Source organism: Centruroides sculpturatus, unplaced genomic scaffold, assembly GCF_000671375.1.
Source record: "Centruroides sculpturatus isolate CEXI.00-Female unplaced genomic scaffold, Cexi_2.0 scaffold36, whole genome shotgun sequence".
NCBI lineage: Eukaryota > Metazoa > Arthropoda > Arachnida > Scorpiones > Buthidae > Centruroides > Centruroides sculpturatus.
Genome location: NW_019384384.1, coordinates 763,586 through 786,714, shown reverse-complemented (window position 1 = coordinate 786,714; position 23,129 = coordinate 763,586). Strand labels below are relative to the sequence as shown.

The window sequence follows — 23,129 nt, the reverse complement described above, 5'->3', positions numbered from 1 at the left end:
ACGAGTAAAATATTCATTAAGAGATATGACATATGACCACTTTTATGTTTTCACCCTGTCGACCTTTAATTAAGAACCAAAATTTAATAGTATTAATGCCCCTTTATACGCAAGCTACAGTGCCACATTTTGTTTCTTAAACTTTACCTGTTCTGAAATATTGTTTAATATCTCAGAACAAAAAATAAAGAAATTAAACAAATTAGATGCCAACACACACACGCGTACAAATTTTTCCCCTTTATTGACTTTTTTGAGAGGTTCGGGAGGTCTCCAAATGTGTAGATTTGCAAAACAAAACTTGGAGGGTCAAATTACACATGATTCCAATACTTTTCCGTTTTATATACATAATAAGTTGGTAAGTAAAAAGAAGTCGGAGTCGGCGAATTTTTTGATGACTCCGACTCCAGCTAAAACATCAAAACTCCACGACTCCGACGCCCTGATATAAACTCAATTAATATATAATAAGCTCAGATTACATTTTTATTATTAAATTATTTTAATCACATATATAAATACTTGTGTTTTTAAATTCTACATTTTAACTGTTGTAAAAAAAACATGTTTGTTTTCTTTAATAAGCTATATTACCTCTATTAGAGGTTATTTATTTAGTGTATGGCTACACATCTAGTTAGTAAAAAGAACACAAATCACAAATGTAAATCTAAGTCAAAAAACAGTTTACAGCACTTTCAGTCATAATCAGGAAGTCACTCAGTTTTCCCGGATAGGATCTTATTGGACAATCTTCCAAAATATGACGTATAGTCTATCTTTCAGCACCACAATCACACTGTGGGAATGCTACTTTTTCCCATTTAAAAAGATTGTCTCTGTATATACTATGTTATGTCCGAATTCTATTCAACACACTTCAAAAATTTCTGGATAATTCAAAACCAGGTGATCGTTTTGTGATACAAAAGAGTTGTTGACTTTCCATTGGAGAGACATTGACCCATAGCCTTTTCCAAGATTCAATAAGGTTGAAATTTGAAATTGCTGGAATTCAAGGACTTAGCTCTTAAGAAAGAGGTATGGCTTGATTTAAGTGTGGACTGCACAATATTTTCCTATATTCCCTACGCAGAGCATCATCCCTTCGGAGTACAGGCAGGGAATATATCTCAAAACAGGTAACCAATCAATAGGAGTAGATTTAATAGTACCTGTTATGATGCATAGGGTATTATTTAATTGGGCATCTAGATTTTTAATGTGAGCACTGTTCATCCATACCGGTGCACAGTATTCCACTACAGAGAAAATTAAGCCAAGAGCAGAAATCCATAAGGTAGACATTGAAGAGCCCCATGTAGTTCCACATAACTTTTGGAAGATGTTGTTTCTGGTATTGACCTTGTCAGCAAGATTCATCAGATGTGTTTTAAACGACAGAGTCCTGTCCAAAGTGACACCAAGATATTTCAGGTTCTTATTATATTTCAGTAGATTATTTTCAAAATAAACCTTTAGTTCTTCATTTGCCAATTTGTTATTAAGGTGAAAGCATGTAGCTTCAGTTTTTGTCGTACTCAATTGGAGTCTCCACTGGCAAAAATATTGTCCTAAGGTAGATAAATCCTCTGTTAAGGTCTTCTCAGTTATTAGTAGGTCTTTATGTCTCATGGCAATCACCCAATCATCTGCATATCCAAATTTCCTTACATTTGTTTGAAGCAAGTCAACTATGTAAAGACTAAAAAGCAGTGGTGCCAGAACAGATCCACGAGGCAGGCCATTATCTGATTTAGTTTTCTTATCTTACTTCTCGAATTTCCCAGGATGACTTGAAAGAGTCAGTTATTTAACATCTTGTCAATTATTTTAACTATTTTTAAGCAGGGTATCACTCAAAGCAATTTATAGATTAGGCCATGCTGTCAGACAGTAACTAAATAATACAATTTTTGAAAACATTCCGGTAGAGCAGGCTGGTTTTCGACAAAATAGGAGCTGTACAGACAGGTACTAGCCTTTACAACTTCCATTAGAGGTAATATAGCTTTTTAAAGAAAAATTTTTTCTGCTATTTAAAAATGTGCCATTTGAATTTTTAATTTTGAAATTTTTATAATGGTTTTAAAAAGTTTTTAGCTCCTCATAAGTTGGTATCAAAAGACAAAAATTTCTTTAGTATATTACAATACAAGCAATTTTAAGATATAAAAATAACTGACTCCATTGGTTTTTAACCTTTTTGATATATAAATATGTATATATAAAATATCTTATTTCATAACTTTAAGAGGGGGTCAGCATAGTGGGATGTATCACACCAGGATCCCCTCTGAGGCAGACCTGAATGTGAGTTACTAACCCTGCTCCAGATTGGACCGAAAAATCCCCTTAAAAGCAAAGGGACAAAGTTCCCTGGACAATTTTTTGAGATCTTTTGACCAAGTTGGAAGACAGCTCGAGTTCCATTCGAAGGTATTGTGTGCATGATTATGTCTAGACTTGGACAGCAACCATTTGATCGTTGGGACCAGCATCTGAAGCTGTCAGATTCTATGGGCGCACCTGCCGAAGTAGCCCATCTTCAAGTAAAGGAAACTGTGCTGAAAGAAAGGCTGTAAGGTGGCTTTTGAATGAACCCGGACATGTTGACATGTTCTAACTAAAAAGGGAAAAAGGAAAGATTATTTGATCAGGAACAGATCGAACGGTCAACCCTTGTGTACGTCACTACTAATATTTGACGACACTAGAGTAATGCAAATCAGTTATCTATTGTCATGAGTCTGGCAAATTTATACCACAAATATTTTTTGTATTTTGGTTTAATAAAGCATTAAAATAGGTACCTAATTATTATTTTTTACCTACTTATTTATTTACCTACGTATTACATATTTTATTTTAGAATTTATTATTATTTCATTTAATTGGGGCAGCTGCTTAATTGGGCCAAAATTGATTAGTCCCAACATGTCCCAATTAAGTGGAATCTACTGTATTTTGATTCCCAGTTAAGAAATAAAAAGCTGTATTTACATTACAGAGATATTGTAAGGCATAATATATATTTTATGCTAATTTATTGATAAAAATTAAAACTATATTAACATAATATTGAAAAAAAGCTCATACAAATAAAATTTCAACTGTGACTCATTTATTATACTGTTAATACTTGTACAAAGTGGTTATGTTCTGCTTTGACATACAGCAGAGTGAGATACTGATCACATAAGATCAAAATTGATTTATGTTATATGTGCTCAGTGCTATGCATTGCTATGTAACAGAAAAATATAAATTCTTAGAAATCTTTTCTGAAAAATATTTTAAAATTAATCTATCAATATAATCTAAGTCAGTGTTTTTTAACCTTTCTGATGGTGGCATCCCCAATTTGATATTTTTTCCTTATAGCACCCTTACTTCTTTATCAGAGTTAATGCACTATTTATACTTTTCATAATATACAAAAGCAATGTTATAGTGCTTCTCAGTACTGTTTCACAATACCCTGATCGAAAAACAACTGGACTACATCTTGTGTGTTTTAATATATTTAACACTTTAGCTGTCATAACTCTACAAAAGTTGGATGGAGTGACATAACTACATTTCCTCAATATATGAGTACAAAAGTTTTGGATATTGACTTCTATAAGTAATTTTGAACAAGAACAATCTTTAGGATTGTTCTTGTTCAAAATTTTGTATATAAAGAGAAAGTACGATTGTAAATTTTCATCTTTTTATTCTCAAATTTTAATAGTCTTAACAAATGACAGGAAATTATATAATATCTTTAAGAAATTGTATGTTTATGTAGTTCCATTATTTTACAGCAGTTTTAATTTGGANATTTCAAATTTTAAAATGTGAAAAATCTTAATAAATTTAGAAACAGATAGATTATAATATAAGTACATATATATATGTACATGTGTATATACATATAATAAGTAAATATACACATACACACTTAGATACATATATATATATATACTTTTTAGAGAAGGAAGAAACAGTTTCCTTTAGAGTATAATAGTATTCAAATCTAATTCATGCATTTTCAGCAAGTTTAAGATATTTGAACAATATTGACAGAACAACACCACACATTAGATGCTTGGATGGCAGTCAACAATTTTATATCACAAGAGTTATTCAATTATTTTAACTCTAACTCTTGGAAAAGTTTGGATTATTTTAATAGGAATGCACAAATAGGTTTCAAAAAGATGAATGCCATCACAGTGAAGCACCAATTGAAAATACATATTATCTCTTGATTCCTTCATAAACTCATCTGCAGCTTAATTGTACATAGTCAACATATTTCCATAAAATATCATCCTCAATATTGATGTTAATGTCACTTTCTTTCAAAGGCACATCTAGGATAATCCTTTCTTCACAGACAAGTTTTCATATATATTTTCACTTAAAAACTGTAATATTATATTCTTTTGTACAGTACAATGCTGCTATCTATCTTCCAATTCAGCTACTTTAGTATACATCCCATATACAAAGTTTTTAATAGATAATTTCTTCTATACAAATTGTTCCCTTCAATGCTTTGAGAATAAAATGCATTGGTATAAGTTTAGTTTGCAAGACATCAATTAAATATAATGTTGGAAAGATAGAAGTTCTTCTTAATTTTAAAATAAAACAATAAAAAAAGAAAAGTTGAACAGTATAAACTACTTTGGCCAAAATTTAAACACGAATGATGAAATAATTGAATTCCATTTTATAAAAATCAATTTCTTACTTATCACTCTCCATTTTACAAATATGATCAGACTACAAGAGATGATGAAGCAAAGGGAAGAAGTTTTCCAAAAGATGGTTGAACAATGAAATGAGAGGAAATGTGTCCAACTGTGGCTGAAAAGAAAATTCACAAATTTATTTTACAAAATTCATAAATAAATAACATTTTATCAAACAATTAAAAATATTTATAATTGTAAAAATTTTAATTTATAGACACCCATGATTGCCATAAATAATCGGGTTATAATATGGAAATATTAATTATGAATTACAAATAAATAATTAATAATTGTAATTCATAATTAATATTTCCAAATTATAGCCCGATTATTTATGGCAATCAAGGGTGTCTATTTGCTAAGCATCGAGTTTCGGTAGATGTTTGTATCTGTATATCTATGCCTTTCCGGGGTATGCGATGGCCGACTGAGTGCCTTGAGTTCTGGCTGAGGGCATGGGTGTGTCCCCAGCAGGCACCATATTAACCATCAATAGTTATACATTAGGCTTATATATACTGGAAGAGGAAATCAGACCAAAGGTCTGGGTAGCATAACTGGCAACGGGTAATCCACACAGTAAGCAGGAGTTGTGGGTTCGAGTCCCGCTTTGGGTATAATCGGAGTCAGATGGTTTAACACAGGAGTTAGTTATTTAGCGTCAAAGTGGTTGAACTAAATCATGTCCCCATGTACATTCTAACATCTTAAGCGAGAACATCTTAATGGGTTTTACTGTACTATTATAAAATGGCAAAAAAGCTTACTTTGAGGGTAAAGATGAGTTTTATTTTATTTTTTTAAATTTTGAAAGCTAATAACGAGTAAAATATTCATTAAGAGATATGACACATGACCACTTTTATGTTTTCACCCTGTCGACCTTTAATTAAGAACCAAAATTTAATAGTATTAATGCCCCTTTATACGCAAGCTACAGTGCCACATTTTGTTTCTTAAACTTTACCTGTTCTGAAATATTGTTTAATATCTCAGAACAAAAAATAAAGAAATTAAACAAATTAGATGCCAACACACACGCGCGCGCAAATTTTTTCCCTTTACTGACTTTTTTGAGGGGTTCGGGAGGTCTCCAAACGTATAGATTTTCAAAAAACTTGGAGGGTCAAATTTGACCCGATTCCAATACTTTTCCGTTTTATATACATAACAAGTTGGTAAGTAAAAAGGAGTCGGAGTCGGCGGATTTTTTGACGACTCCGATTCCGGCTAAAACACCAAAACTCCACGACTCTGACTCCGACTCCACAGCCCTGATTATACTGCCAGAAGACAGACAGATATTTTTTATATTTGCTTTTAAGAGCACGAGAATTCTTTGTTCGGCAAACGATGCCAGGTTTTATCACGTGTCCGGCCACGTTGCCACATAGTAATCTGCGTTAATCTGTCTTTGCATGTTTTAAAGCTTGGTGTCCTTTTTCACTGTCGTGTCTCCTAAGACATCTTTTTCCAATTAAAAACTTGCTTAGGATGATAGCCTTTCTCATCAATGATTTTTTAAAACTCTGCTGAAAGCATAGCAGCACCCACGTCAGCAGGTGCAACTTCTCCATTAATTTTTATATTATTCAATATTTAGATTAAACTATTTTTGAATCAAAACGCAAAAGCTCACAAATCTCGCGATCAAANTAACCCTTTTTGATATATAAATATGTATATATAAAATATCTTATTTCATAACTTTAAGAGGGGGTCAGCATAGTGGGATGTATCACACCAGGATCCCCTCTGAGGCAGACCTGAATGTGAGTTACTAACCCTGCTCCAGATTGGACCGAAAAATCCCCTTAAAAGCAAAGGGACAAAGTTCCCTGGACAATTTTTTGAGATCTTTTGACCAAGTTGGAAGACAGCTCGAGTTCCATTCGAAGGTATTGTGTGCATGATTATGTCTAGACTTGGACAGCAACCATTTGATCGTTGGGACCAGCATCTGAAGCTGTCAGATTCTATGGGCGCACCTGCCGAAGTAGCCCATCTTCAAGTAAAGGAAACTGTGCTGAAAGAAAGGCTGTAAGGTGGCTTTTGAATGAACCCGGACATGTTGACATGTTCTAACTAAAAAGGGAAAAAGGAAAGATTATTTGATCAGGAACAGATCGAACGGTCAACCCTTGTGTACGTCACTACTAATATTTGACGACACTAGAGTAATGCAAATCAGTTATCTATTGTCATGAGTCTGGCAAATTTATACCACAAATATTTTTTGTATTTTGGTTTAATAAAGCATTAAAATAGGTACCTAATTATTATTTTTTACCTACTTATTTATTTACCTACGTATTACATATTTTATTTTTGAATTTATTATTATTTCATTTAATTGGGGCAGCTGCTTAATTGGGCCAAAATTGATTAGTCCCAACATGTCCCAATTAAGTGGAATCTACTGTATTTTGATTCCCAGTTAAGAAATAAAAAGCTGTATTTACATTACAGAGATATTGTAAGGCATAATATATATTTTATGCTAATTTATTGATAAAAATTAAAACTATATTAACATAATATTGAAAAAAAGCTCATACAAATAAAATTTCAACTGTGACTCATTTATTATACTGTTAATACTTGTACAAAGTGGTTATGTTCTGCTTTGACATACAGCAGAGTGAGATACTGATCACATAAGATCAAAATTGATTTATGTTATATGTGCTCAGTGCTATGCATTGCTATGTAACAGAAAAATATAAATTCTTAGAAATCTTTTCTGAAAAATATTTTAAAATTAATCTATCAATATAATCTAAGTCAGTGTTTTTTAACCTTTCTGATGGTGGCATCCCCAATTTGATATTTTTTCCTTATAGCACCCTTACTTCTTTATCAGAGTTAATGCACTATTTATACTTTTCATAATATACAAAAGCAATGTTATAGTGCTTCTCAGTACTGTTTCACAATACCCTGATCAAAAAACAACTGGACTACATCTTGTGTGTTTTAATATATTTAACACTTTAGCTGTCATAACTCTACAAAAGTTGGATGGAGTGACATAACTACATTTCCTCAATATATGAGTACAAAAGTTTTGGATATTGACTTCTATAAGTAATTTTAATTTCACACTTAATCTTTAGGATTGTTCTTGTTCAAAATTTTGTATATAAAGAGAAAGTACGATTGTAAATTTTCATCTTTTTATTCTCAAATTTTAATAGTCTTAACAAATGACAGGAAATTATATAATATCTTTAAGAAATTGTATGTTTATGTAGTTCCATTATTTTACAGCAGTTTTAATTTGGAATAATTAAATTTTATTTATAAATAGAAGCATTTAGTAATTTATTATTTTGAACTACTTAATACATATAATAATAATAATTATTATTATTAGAAAATTATTTTATGCTTTAAAATGCAAGAAATAAAATATATAGATTTTATATTACCTAATGAGATAACCCATCATCACAAATATATTAAGACCTCAGTCCATCTTCTGCATCCTAAAAATCAAACAAAATAATAATAAAATAAATTTTTCTAGTACTTATTTAAAATAAATATACAATATGATAGCAATAATAATTAAATAAATATAAATAACATATTTCTATTATTTATAATATATTACATATATAAATAATAGAAACATTACAATGAAAATTCTATTTAATAATTATATTTGCATATAAAGTAATATTACATTTAAAATTTAATATTGTTTAGTCAAAATTGAGGAATAATCATATTGATGAAAAATTATAAAAAAACTTATTACACAGATACATCAATAATTGATTCTAATTTCAAAATAAATTTATGACAACTAATTCAATTTGATAAAAAACCTAAACTTTTATTCAGAGCAAAATCCTAATAATAATCTAAAATTATGAGTTTATATTAAAACTTTATAAGTGATTTAATATTTAAAATGATGTCTTGATTTTCAATATCTCATTTCTTACAACATAATTTAATGTATTTTACTTACTTTGAAACTTATTAATAAAATTTACTTTAAATATTGTATAAAATAGTTTAATGGAGTAATTATATTAAAACAAATTTTATTTTACTTTGATGAAATGTTTGTCATTTCATTTTAGTTATAATATCAATAACTATCTATAATTATAACAATAATTACAGATTAGGGTACTATTAATGAAAATCTCAAAATTGTATAATTTTTTTCCAATTTGTATTAATTATTATAAATACAACGATGAAAATTACACTATAATCATTTGTAAAATTAATACTAAAACATAATGTTAATCTTTTCTTAAATAGCATTAATTTTTATCTTTGATTCAGACTCAAAGAATCAATTTAAAAATAAAAAGAGCATGAAATCTTTTTTACTCTAAACTTACATAAATGTTTATATATTGAACAATAAAATTTTTATGTTGCTTTTAACTTTTCATTATCTCAGTTTATCACTTTTTGATATCATCACAGATCAAAAGAAGTAATTAAAGAATATATTGCCTTAAAAATCTTAAGAAAATACTCTTTATATAAAATTACTTACAGAGATATTTGGAACAAAAAATTTTCATTTACCTGCTTTGCTTTATTAATATATGAATCTTCATGTTTTCCATTAGTTTCTGGTAATTTCTCACCCAATTCCAACAAAAGTTTCACCCTATTTTCATTCTAAAAATTATTTCCAAATTAATATTCAATTTTTAATAACAATATATTTAAATATAATCAAATTTTGTGTGTTTTACTAATAATTAAATTTGTGAGACTCCAGACTTGGTCCAAACCCTCAAAATTTAGGCAGAAATTTTGGATTGTTTTTGAATTGCAAGGAAATAGAAAAACTATAAAAGGACATAGAATTTTCTAATTGTTTAAATTTACATGACAAAGGAACTCATTTAAAGAATGTAAGTCCTAAAATCAACTATCTCCAATTGATATTGGAACTTGGCATTGAATTAAATCTCTCCCACTTCCTGATTTGGGTTTGAATTACCCCTGGAAACAGATATGAGACCAAACAGAAGGCATGGCTGGGGAACTGAGGGCAATTGGGATGGATGATCAAGGGACCAAGTAGACAAAATCTAGTGTGTGAAGAACACAAGGTTATTCTTTGAAGATCTGTCCTTTCCATACAGTTCTTTTTCAAGGATCTTTTCTCCATTTCCTTTCAACAGGTTCTTTTCTAAGTGCATCATGTTTGATCATCCTCCACAGTCTCTCATGAAAGTTCCAATGTCTCTTCCTTGAGACATATTGGTGAACGCTAAACTTCAACAATCTGAAGTCACATTGTCACAGATGCCTGGTGTCATACTGTGAATTGAAGGTCAGTGTTGGATCTGGATATTCACCCTATCTGGAGCTCCAGTGAGGCATCCATCTCTCTTTTTTCACTATCCTCTTTAGCCAGCCATGTTACAAATCCTTTTTTCAGGTCCAATCCTTCCCATGGGAACTGAGTTTAAAATAGTGACTGTTGTATGAATTGGGAAAGCCCATAGAAAATTGTAAGAATCCACTCTTTTAATAAAGTGGTTTCCTGTAGAATCACTCTTCTTGTCTCTGTTACCAAACCACCCCACATATGTCACCAACAACTTGGCAACCTGAGCAGTCAGAATTCTCTAATTAAGAATGTGTTGGCCATATCTTCATGACACAACACTGGACCATAAACAAGAGTCCTCATAAATTTAAGATGTTTTAATTTAATTTAAAATATTTTTCCACTGAATTTTTTAATAAAATTCAACATTTTTATGCCAGTATTTCAAAAATTTGCCACGTTCAAAAGTAAAAGTAGTATTATAAAATTAGTAATTCATTACACAGGAAGGTATCATCCATTAATTACATGTACAGTTTAAGAGAATCACAAAAAGTATATCATTATAAACAACAGAGATGAGAAGTCAAGGCATTGTCTACATGGCAGTATCAGTTAGAAAATATTTGCAGAACTTTTCAAGTCATTTCTTCAATGTCAGAGGAGTCCATGAATTATTTTACACATAATTAAAGGGAAGAAAGGGGTTTGTGTAAAGTGCAACCAAAAAAAAAAAATGGTCAAAACTGTACATACAACTAATGAATGATCTGAAATAGGATGGAATTAATTATAATTGAAATGATGTCAAATTTAAATAAACTTTTGCCAGTTTTTAAAAATAATCGTATTCTGTTTTTAACTCATTCGGAATTATTCATCTCAATCTTTCTCAAATTATAATAATTTTTTTTTCCTTTTCAGTCTTTGCTCTTCATCCTTTTAATCAANTATATAATTTAACTTAAGTTAAATATACAACATGTCTTGCTTCCTCTCTAAATATATTAAAATTTAGTTGTAAAATAATCTATAATAATTGAATATTTCATTTCAAAGTAAAAGATTACACAGAATCCTACAATTTATAAATTTATTCTTAATAGTTGTATGTTTTAAAAGTATGGAAGTTAATTGGAAGATATAAAGATCATTTATTCAAAAAAGAATATAGGTCAACTTATCATATTACTAAAGAACTAATCATAAACAAATAAAAAGGAAGAGGATTCATTCAATCAATATATGAAGTAAAATCAAGAATTAAAGAAAATATAATAAAATGAATAATATCAAACAGCAATTACATTTAATAATGATTTTTAATGGTATTTATTTGTATTTAAATAATAATTTTAGTCTGTTTTAGGTTTGATTTAAATACACTTAGAGAACAGATTAATTAAAAAAATACAATTCATTAATTTATAACTTAAATAATTACTTTTATTTTATTTTATGTTAAAAATTATAAGAAACATTTTAACAATTTAATATATTTGTATTTTTAAATGAATATATTACTTAAAATACATATAGTTCAAATATTGATTACATTTTGCATATAGTTTGTATTGAATCAGCTCAAACACTCTAGAAAATGTTTAGAAATGAAAGTTGTTAATTCATTCACATAATTATTTTTTAAGTTTACACTATTATTAAAGAATCAAAAGCACTCAAAAATGAGTTATAGTATTACCAAAATTAATAAAAGCATGTTCCTAAACACAAAGTTATTGACTTATTTTATCTATTAATCATTTATTACTAACTATTATTTTCATTAAAGTCAATTGGAACTAGAAAGAAAAGAATTTTAATATATAAAAATTTAATTCAATTCAATTCAATTCAATAAATGCTTTATTGTATTTAAGGAATCACCTTGTTACAAGGGACTTATAATCTTTGTCATTATAACAATCAAAGCACATATAAGTAATTTACTCATATTAATCTCCATTATTTAATATTTAACATAATTCTCAAAAAATTATTAAATTTATACATTATAATATTCATTTAATTTAATTATATTTTAATCATTGAAAGCATTAAACAAAATGATAAAAATATTATTAACATTTTAAAATTTGCTTAAAAATAAGAATAAAGTTTTTAAAATAATCTATAATATATTAATTTTTTACCTCTATTTTAATTTTTTCTAAAAGACATCTTCTTTCTGTTTTCAATCTATCTACTTCTTCAGCAGTTTGAGCATTTTTAATACCAGACATCTCTAATAATGCTAAATGAGCATCTTTTTCACTTACAGCAGCTGACAATGCTTCCTGTCTAAATATATTAAAATTTAGTTGTATCAATTTTAAAAAATGCTTATAAAAATTTAAAGAAATTAAAAATTACAGAACTAATGAATTTTAATCTTTCCGGAAAATCTGCATAGAATTTTTTCTTAAATGAAACTTTCTGGGAAAAAAATACTGTATAACCTAAAGTCTTATTTAAGTAATATTTTACTTAAATAAGACTTTACACAAATGTGTATGTATGTTATCTATGCAAATAAGATCAATAATATAAATTTATCTTTACAAAGTTTATCTTTACTAGATTTTGTAATCAAAATCTAGTGTATTGGATTTAAATCTCTATGTGAAACCAACAAAATAAAATTTGTTAATGGAGTGTAAATTGACATAAATACATGGAATGAAACATGTCATGTAAATGCAGATGTGAACATTTTTAACATTTTAGTGAAAAAGCAAATAAACATTTTCCTAGATATCAATACAAAGAACCAGAACAAGGCCAGCTCAATGGATGAGGTGATAAGGCTGTGGCGATACGCCATATTTTGTATATATGTTTTAGTGTTAAGCATAATATTAAGTTCCTTAGTCTTTTGTTTTGTATCTTTCTTCTCGAACTTTCTAATGGTCTTTCCTTCCTGCGGGTGGAGACGTAGTTCGGGAAACTACACCGAGAAAACAATAGAAAGAGAAAAGCCCTGAGGCGAGTCGAGGAAGTAGGAGGACATTCTTGGTGAAGCATTCATAGTGGACAGACATAGAAGGAGTAAAGTCCGAAACATTGCCTAGTGGGACAAAAGGAAGACAGGAAATGTTGGCAGTAACAGGAACAAACCATAGCGTCAACATAGTAATCGAGAATTAAGTGAATGATTTTGGAGATATAAACTTTGAAACAAAGAAGAGTAGTGAACAACGAAATGAGAGTGATCCCTCCACCTGAAAGATCGAAGATTTTCACAAAGAAAAAACCCCATGGTGCCATAAATACTTTCATGATCACCTTCCTAACATCTATTTTATATCTTTCTTCTTCTTCTTTTTAGTATATAAGTTAGTTTTAAGTTTAGTTATAAAGATTCAGGAAAGTCTGACTGTAACACTTATTGTTGTGAAGTGTGCACCCTTTTGCAATAAAGAAATAAATATCTTTTTCTGACAATGCATAATGTGTCTTTACACAATTTGTCCTTTCTCACAAAGATGAAGGATAAGACAATTCCACAGTGGAGTCTACCTTTTATTTGAGACTTCTCATCCACCTTCAAATGTAAAACAGTCTGTTGTATCCCTCTAGCGGTGGCAGCACAATTAAAAAACAATTTACAGTTTTTAAAATTTGGCCAGGACAATTTAATTGCAATAAAGAAATAAATTTTTTTCCAACAATACATACATGATGTGTTTTTACATAATTGTGCACCCTTTTGTTTGTTAACACTCCTGTTCATTGTAACTTCATATACAAATGTGTATGTTATAGTTGGGATCCAAGTTAGAATCCTGTGTAAAGAAAACATCATGTGGACTGAAAATTAAATTTTGTTTATCATCATTGTACTTACTCTCGCTGTTCATACTATCACGTGCATTCACCACAAAACTTTTGAAACAAAATAGTAAAATATTTTTAACTCAACCATAAAGTAAATGTTTAAACAATACTAATTTAAAATATAAAAATAGATAATAATCATCATCAATTTGTAAATTAAATAGGAAATATTGACCAAAAAAAATTAAATAAAAAAAAATATATATTAATAAATAGACTAAATTATTAAAAACTTTACTATGTATGTAGGAAAGTCTAGGAAATAGTTTATAACAATTACTAAAAAATATAAAATACAATTGTAATTTTAAACATTTACACCTGGGAGTGTTATAACCTTTCGTGTCTTCCTTAGTATTGTTGGTGTCGGGTCCTCTTTTATAATAACCGAATTGGATTGTTCAAGAAATTCATTGGCTCTTGACAAGAAATCCTGGTTTTTACGTAGCACAAATCTTTTATCTTTATTAGCAACTAACAGATTTAGATGATTGTTTCCAAGAAACAGTTTCACTGTTCGAGCAATTTGTATGTTCAACTTGTTGGTTTTCGAATGTTGTTGTGATGCTATGCTGGATATTGCAGAAAGTTCCAAATTATTTTGCAATCCTGGACAGCCTTTTATAATAATTGACTTATGACAGTCAATTATTATAAAAGAGGACCTGACACCAACAATACTAAGGAAGACATGAAAGATTATAAACATTTATAATTTAAGTTAAACAAAGTTACAATAAATATAAGCAGTGGCATACTACACAAAAAAGTTAAAGTAAAAATGCAATTATCAAGAGGTTCACTTATCATTCTAGGGATGCACTTAAAAATCAAATAAATTTGTAAACTGGATGCAAATCTATTCATTACAGAGAGAATAACATTACTGCATCACACATGCAAGAACATGTTTATTTTAAACACATACATTTAAAAAAGTGTATTACAAAGTTTAAATAAACATTGGAAACAATAACTACTATGATGACAGTTTCAATGTATCTCAAATGGTAGGACATACGTAGGATGTCATGTTATGATAAAGAACAATCTGGAATTATTTCATTAGGATGTCTGATAGATACATGTAAGAAGCATTTAATAGGCAATTCTCTCTGAATTGTCTTACACATTTTGAGGGACATAAAGTTAATATATTATTTTATTTTATATATTCTACATGTTCACTATCCTTATACTCTGTTCCAATGTAATCCTAAATTCTTAGTAGACTACATAAGTAACAAATTAAATAAATACTCAAACTCCAGACCTGCTTATCATTCCAATAATTCCAAACCAATTTAGATTTCCAATTGACATTATTTGTGAAAATAGGCAATTGCTATCTTTAAATGAGCTATTTAAATGACTTGATACTGAGCAGCTAACTGATAATTTAGTNATGTTCTTTATATCTCAGATGTGATTTTTGTTACTCCTTTAGCTGCTTGAGTCTTCTTGATAATACAGTATCTTTCTTAGATAAGATTTAACTACGGCCTATTGTAGACCTGTTCAAGCCATACTGCCCAGAAACATTAGGCATTTTCTGCCCACTCTCTACCTTTGCTATTATACTCTGACCTTTCAAAAAGAAAAACAGATGCAAAACTTAGTGAGTGCCTACCTGACAGTCTTGCGAATACATAAAAGAATTGTTTCTGTCAGAAAAATAAAAGGCTGGAATTAAAAGGAAGAGTTTCAAAGTTCGGAGGAATACTATCCAATCGGTATATACCGGCTTGAGCGTCGATGTCGATGTCTCCCACGCTCCGAAAGGTTTTGAATTGTTGCCCTAAGACAAGGGAAGACCAATCGGTATTCATTATTTTACATCGCTTCTTCTTGTGTTTGTTCTATGGGATGTTGTTATCCGATCATGTGTTCGTTGTCCAAACATAAAAATCTTTCGCGAAAGTGTTCGTTATCCGATCTGTTTGTTAACCGATCACCCACTGTATTTTTTTTTTTGTTGTAATAGTGTAATATCGCTGATATATCAGAATATATTGAGCTTATGTGATGAAATAAACAGAGGACTTTACAAAAATTTTTTTGTGACATTGACAGACAAGTTTAATGATCACGAAGAAAAACATAGAATTAACATATACCTGACACTACTTCGTTCACATGCTTAAATGACTAACAATTGGTCAAGGGTGATTTCAAAGTAAGAATTAACTGCACCCTCGTTGATGCGTATATACACGTACAGTACCATGTTACACTCCTTATACTAGGGGTAGGTATTCTCTTCTTCTATTCGAAACTGAGTGTTTTTCAAAATATCACCATACAATTTTTGGATAATAATAGTCACGTTAGGTCATGTTAATTTGCACCTAATCACCTTGATTTTATCCGTCCGATCTACCTGCGGTCTCTTGCCGATGGAATTGGATTACCTTTCCCTTGTAACCTCATGCAATCTGTCCTTTGTTCTAGCTGGAACTCCTTGTGACTTCACACTCACTCATTCGTCTGCAAGCTTAACATCCAAACTACACCCGGGCAAGGAAGGGAAAACAAAAAGTCCTCCTACAGGTGTTACCTTCCCTTTTATAACACCCTCCATCTCGAAAATGTCACCTGTCACATGTCCTGGCAGCCGACCAATCAGCGATGTCCTTACTGTACGACCCGAATTCGGGTGGTACAGGACAAGTCTAAAATATAATGCATATGCATAACACAACACAAAACCCAGTGCAAGCTAAACGGAATTACAATTACAGATACGATAATATATAAATTAACAAAATTAGGAAGTTTCCCTACAAGTATAATAGCGAAGCACTAGAATAGGCAAATAAGTTTTTCGTATTCTCTTTCTCTATCCTATTAACTCTATCAATGAAATAAGAATGAAATGGATTGGACAAGCAATGTTCTTATTTATGTTTATTAATACTAGTTTGGCTCATGTGTTTAATTAAATAAAGGAAAATTGTAACTAACAATATTATTATTTATTGTATGTTTACAATTTATAGAGGTTGCTCTAGTTCTGCATATAGTTCTGCATGCATCTTTCGTATAAATTTAATATTTGTTGTTGTTTTGTTATACAAGTATAAAGATTTGGGATTAGATCCTTTTGTTGTCTGTTCTTTTATTTGTAATAACCAACATATATATTTTTTCTCCTCTAATAATAAAGAATAATTGTTTACTATACATTTCTAGTAATGCTCATGAAAATAATTAAGAATAGTTTTATTACTGTAAATTTCTTAATGATATAAACAAATATGTTTATGAATAACATTGAGACCATATTTTCTATTAAAATAAAATGTCTTTAATATTAAATGACATTAAGTATTTTTTAATACAGTCGACCCCCCTATAACACTGTTGATTATTCCGTTTTATATCAATTCCATGTTGTACGAGTCACTTAGATTTTACAAATATGTGTGCCGGGCTGTGAACGGCTTACATATTTGTAAAATCTTGGTGGGGAAACGCTTTGAAGATCAGGAGGAATTGGAAGACACCATTCTGGACTATTTCAAGCAACTTGACAAGCAACAGTACCATGAAGGGATGTTCAAATTAGTGTCACACTGGGATAAATGTCTCAACGTTTATGATGATTATGTTGAGAAATAAACAAAAGTATGCAGTTTTTGCGGAATGTATTAAATATTTTCTTTATTTACAAATGTTAATGTAATTTTGTTTGGCCTGTACCTTTAATATAAGACTCCCCTCATATAATCACCTTCTATATATATATATATATAATTATATNAACCAACTGTGACAGAATAGCGTACCCAGATTACACTTATTTTAATTTTTTAAAAATATATGAAATTATTCAAACTTTAAGACACCATTAAAAATAAATATTGCATTATAGTGAAAATTTTGTTTTAGTTTACTGCATAAGTTAACGACCCCACAGAAAACCCGTCGCGACCCCCTTCTGGGTCGCGACCCATAGGTTGGGAACCCGTGAATTAGACAGACAATATTTTATCAGTTAGTATTATATTTCTTGTAAGTATCAGTTAGTATTAAATTTCTTGTTAATCTTATGTAGCCAACAATAGCAGATCTAGCAACTTTTGCATTTAAATAAAATTCTATATGTGTAACAGTTTTTTATCCTTACTGTACAAAATTATTTTTCTGTTCTATTGTATAATCACTCAAATTACATATGAAAAATTCAAAGATAATATAATAGTGAAATGATAAATGTGAATAGTGTAATAGTGAAGTAAAATAAAGTGAAATTTTAAAAAATGCCCAAATATCCAAATAATTATTATTACAATAATACATAAACAAACATTACAAAACCCAACAAATATGTGAAACCAAACGACCACTGGATTACATCGGGTTACTTTTATGAGATTAGTGACAAATTATGTAGTAATTAATTAAATATAAAGGGGGGATGTTAGGTGCCATCTCTAATTAAATTTAATAATTATAATTAAATTAATACAGTATTTATTAAATAATTTAAAATATTCTGGAAGAAAAGAATGGGCCCGGAGTGGGACTCGAACCCCCAACTCCCGCTACCGTGTGGATGCATTGCCAGTTATGCTACCTGAGCCTCCAATCTGATTTCCTCTTCCAGTCATATTTAAATATGATTTAACCTTCCTTCATTACAGCATATTTAAATATGTCTGGAAGAGGAGATTGGTCTGGAGGCTCGGGTAGCATAAATGTAATCCAGTGGTTGGGTTGTATTACAATTACGTTGAATACAATAAAATAACCTATTACAATTTTCAATAAAATAATTCAAATAACAAACATACTTCATTTCAAAGAGCTCTTCTAAATGGCTTTTTCTTTCTGCTACTAATTTCTTCAATTTACTATCTAACTCATTCAATTGTACTTTCATTGGTGGACAATTTGTACATCTTGCATTATGAGTATTTTGTAGGGCTCTCAGTTCTGCATGCAAACGAATAATCTATCATGTGTAAAAGTAATTATTAAAAACCTTATTGTTTACTTACTTATTTACAACAAAATACATTTACGGTATATATTTATTTTATGACTTCGGAAAGCCTTAAAATAATGTAACAAAAATAAATTTTAACTGTAAACAAATAACTATTTTAATTATAATAATAAAAAATATGAATAAGAATGAGTTAACAATCTTATATAAAACTAATTTTAGCAACAAATTTTTAAGAAGAATAAATGAACTTATCTATATATGTTATGAGAAAAGTATTTTGAGTAAAGTAGGTAAACAGAATTCCAAATAAATTATTAAAATATTATTTTTTAACAAGTTTGTTAAAATTAAAGAAACTAATAAATTTCAAAATTGAAAACTTTATATTAATGTATACAATCAAAAACAAGGCTTATAAACATTTAATACATGGAAATTGAAGATGCAATTAATTGAATATTAAGTATTTTCATAATGAATCCTAAAGTATAATAAATTAAATGATAAAACATTAAACAAGAGGAAAGAATTTTAAGCACTAAATTCTTTTATAAAATAATTTAAACTGGCAAATTGAATGTAATACTGAATTAATTATTATTTAATCTAGAATTATAAACAAACCTTTTCTTCTGATGCTTTTATCATAATATCTTTTTGTGCCACAGCCACTTCTCTTTCTGCGGTAATGGTCACACTTTCTCTCAATGCTTCTTCCAATTCTTCGATTCTGTCTCTTTGCTGTTGCAATAATTCCTGATGAGAGGTGAAAAAGGGAGGAAGTATGGTGATGGGAAAGAGCATAGCACAGTGACAAACAAAATATAATAAACTAAAAATTATCTAGGATTTGATTATCCAAACATAAAATTAAAAGAAAAGTATTTATTTAAAGCTTATAAAAGGCACACAGAATTGCGATATGAATATATTTTATTTCAGACTGCATTTCTTCATTCCAACATCTTAAAACTGCATCCTGGTAGATTGACGACATAACTGAAAGCCAAGCAGAACTGCTGCATCAAACTTAACTTTTCATAAAACATTCAACAATCAAAACTAAACAGTCATTAGTAAATATTTAATAAAAAAATAAAATTTCAAAAAAAACTTGAAAAGAAACCTGCAGGACCAGAGGGCTAAAAGGAAAAAGAGAAAATAGATTAGTAAAGAAATTAGAAGAAATGTTAGTTAAAGATTTAAGCATTCAAAATATACTTATTTAATTTAAATATTATCAGTTATAGATTAATTTTTTAAAGATAGTTTTATGTAAAATGTAGATTAGATAAGATTAGTTATCATTTGTAAGTTATATTAGATAAACAATGATAGTTTTGTTTTTATTGTTTGTATATGTTTATAACAGAGAAGTGGAAAACAAACAGCAGTATCCTTTTGGTGGTTTCTGATACAATTTCTGATAGGCCATACCTTAAAAGCAAAGTTGGTTTTGAAAAACCTTTACAGAGGATTTTAAGCTTATTTTTGATCATAGAATCCATCCCTAAAATATTGGCACTGAGTTCAGTTACACAATGTATATGTTTTGTGGTAATATTGATATCATTTTTTTGTATATTTTTTACAATGAATCATGTTGTTAAATCATAGCTCTGAATCGCTCTCTCTCTCTCTCTCTCTTCTCCTCTCCCCTCAAATTTCTTTTTTCCTCTTTCCTTTTTTTCCCTCTCCTCTCTCATCTCTAGCAACCTGAAGATCAAGAGACTATCCTAAGAAAGCTGCTGGCATAGAATTGGTGATGAGAACTGCTAGGGATCACAGTTTCAAACTATACAAAGAGAAAACTTAACTTAGTTTATGAGAGAGGAGATACCAGGAGTCTATGCAAGAAAGTGAAAGTGTACAGTATGGTACATAGAAAAAGAAAGGAAGTGGTGTATTAAGACTATTGAACAAACTAATAAAAGAAAGAAACACAATACATAACAAAAAAAAATTTAAATGTCTTTAATTTCAATTCAGTTTTCTTTCTGCAAGTTAATGTTACCCAAATTCTAGTATTATTTTCCTGTTCCATCAAAAATAATAAATAGGAGATAAAGGATAAGGGAGAAAGCATGATATCATATGATACAGATCTGCCAGCAAGTTGAAATAATTCTTTAATTGCCCATCTTTTATTCTGTCCATTCCTATGATTCTTAATTTCATTTTCCATATATTACATTAAGTGAGATTTAAAAGTTAGGTTAAGTTAGAAGTTAAGACAGTTTTAACAGCTATTGCCCATGTCACAGTTGTTTGTGAAGAGAAATTACAAGGTAGTAGCATAAATATTGTTGAGAAACGTATTAAAGTTTATGTTTTGTTTTCTGCTTTGATATTGTACACTACAAAATTGTAGAAAAGAAAAAAAATTGATTCTGAAACATATAAAAATTTTCTTTGTCTTTATCAAACATATGTTTAGTTACATTAACACTAACAAAAACATTTCTACAAAACATCTATATATATATATATATATATATGTGTGTGTGTGTGTGCATGGACATATGCACATTAAATCTGTTTATTTTCTTTAATAAATCAATTTTTTAATACTTACTTGTTGTTTGGAAGCATCTTTACTCATTTCACCTTCTCTATGTCTTGCTTCCTCTAACATCTGAGCACTGCGAGTTTTTTCAGTCTGCTGATTTCTTTTCATACTGTTTAGTTTTGCTTCTTTTTCTTTCAAAGACCTATATATTTATTTATATATTTGAATTAAAAATAATAATTTTAATGAAACTTACTGAATTTAATTAAACTGTGAATGACAATGAAAAATATTTCATCATATTGTATACTTTTAAGTGATAATATCAGAACAACATATAATGGAAGTGACATAAAGTTTTTAACTTGTAGTAACTGATCATTTAAATAAAGCAAACTATTATTCAAATAAACATAAATTTAGTTTATTAATAAAGTTATTCATAACTTAAATTCATTAAACACTTTCATTTTTAATTAAAAACTTATAATGCCAATAATTATAACATGCAACTAGATTCACTTCAAAGTGAATTAGAATTAGAATTAAATCTCAAATATTCTACACAAAAATTGTAGTTCAAATTCTGTTTTATGATATTTTTTAAGTTCAAAAACTATTAAACTATAAATGTAAACAACTTTTAAATAATTATTTAATTAGTAAGTCATTCAAATTTATAAGAAACAAAATATTTAAATATTTCATTTGATTATTGCTTACTTCTTTTGTTTAATTCATAACTTTCAATTAGAATCAAAGTTAATGCTGATAAGTTTTGTTTGTATAAAGGATAAATCAAATAGATTAAAATTTATTAGAAAATATTCAACCTTAAAACTAAGAAAATGATTAAAATCGCATATGAAAAAATTGTACAAACAATAAACAGGCTTAAATTTAGATGTCATAGGATTTATTTTTATGTAATAGTTTCAATATTCCTTTATCCTCTATCCTAAATTAATCTAATGTTAGTTGAGATCTTAAAGATTAACGTAACCTTAAAAGAACTATGTAAAAGTGATTTTTATACCTTTTAAAACTAACTTTGTATGTTTGTAAGTAAAGGAGAAACATGCTGAAACAATATAAAGGCCAAAAACATTGTATTCATTAAAATATACATGTATAAGACAAGACAGTGATACCATTAATAGATTTTGAAAAGAACCATCAAACTTTTTGATTTTTATTAATTAAAGTAATATATATATAATACTTACTCTTGTAATTCTTTAATTTGATTATTTAAGGCAAACTTTTCTTCTTCACTTGTTGTCATAATCTGCAATAAACGTTCCAATTCAGCTTGTGATCGACTAGCATCTTCTTTTGCCTTAGCCACTTCTTTTTCACTATTCAATTTTGCTTTTTCAAGTTCTGCACATTTTTGTTGAAGATTTGTGATCTGTTGAGTTGTATCTCCCTTTGGAACAGATGTAACTTCACTTTGCAACTAGAAATAAATAAATAATAAATATAAGCCTTCTAAAAAAATAGCTCATCTAAAATAAAATCTAATTTATAATAAAATTATTGCAATTACTAGACAATAAAAAGCAATACAAAAAAATAGATATACAGTTGAACCTGTATATCTCAAACATGTTTATCTTGAAAATCTCTTTATCTCAAAATTTATTTTTTCTTCTGCATTTTCAGCCTAAATTCAATAAATTTTCCATGACTATCTCAAATAATTTTCTCCCAAAACTTCTACACCTCAAATTATGGACCAAAGCGTCAATTACAAATTCA

General features: G+C 28.8%; 1 protein-coding gene across 5 annotated transcripts in view; it reads right to left on the bottom strand.

Annotated features, from left to right (window-relative positions):
• Positions 1 to 3,886: 3,886 nt before the first annotated feature.
• The window catches only part of LOC111617999 (centrosome-associated protein CEP250-like), a 222,207-nt gene continuing 202,964 nt past the window's right edge, over positions 3,887 to 23,129 (bottom strand). For 2 of the 5 annotated variants that reach the window (XM_023359410.1, XM_023359411.1), the window contains 8 exons: positions 22,595 to 22,827; positions 21,435 to 21,570; positions 19,484 to 19,615; positions 18,702 to 18,862; positions 12,222 to 12,369; positions 9,309 to 9,404; positions 8,183 to 8,239; positions 3,889 to 4,863 (listed from right to left, as the gene is read on the bottom strand). In XM_023359410.1, coding sequence (XP_023215178.1) covers positions 8,213 to 8,239; positions 9,309 to 9,404; positions 12,222 to 12,369; positions 18,702 to 18,862; positions 19,484 to 19,615; positions 21,435 to 21,570; positions 22,595 to 22,827 — 933 coding nt within the window. In that variant the 3' untranslated portion in view covers positions 3,889 to 4,863; positions 8,183 to 8,212. Of the gene's footprint in view, positions 4,864 to 8,182; positions 8,240 to 9,308; positions 9,405 to 12,221; positions 12,370 to 18,701; positions 18,863 to 19,483; positions 19,616 to 19,676; positions 20,002 to 21,434; positions 21,571 to 22,594; positions 22,828 to 23,129 lie in introns of those variants that run through there. The other 3 variants (XR_002755510.1, XM_023359413.1, XM_023359412.1) reach the window with 3 other exon arrangements.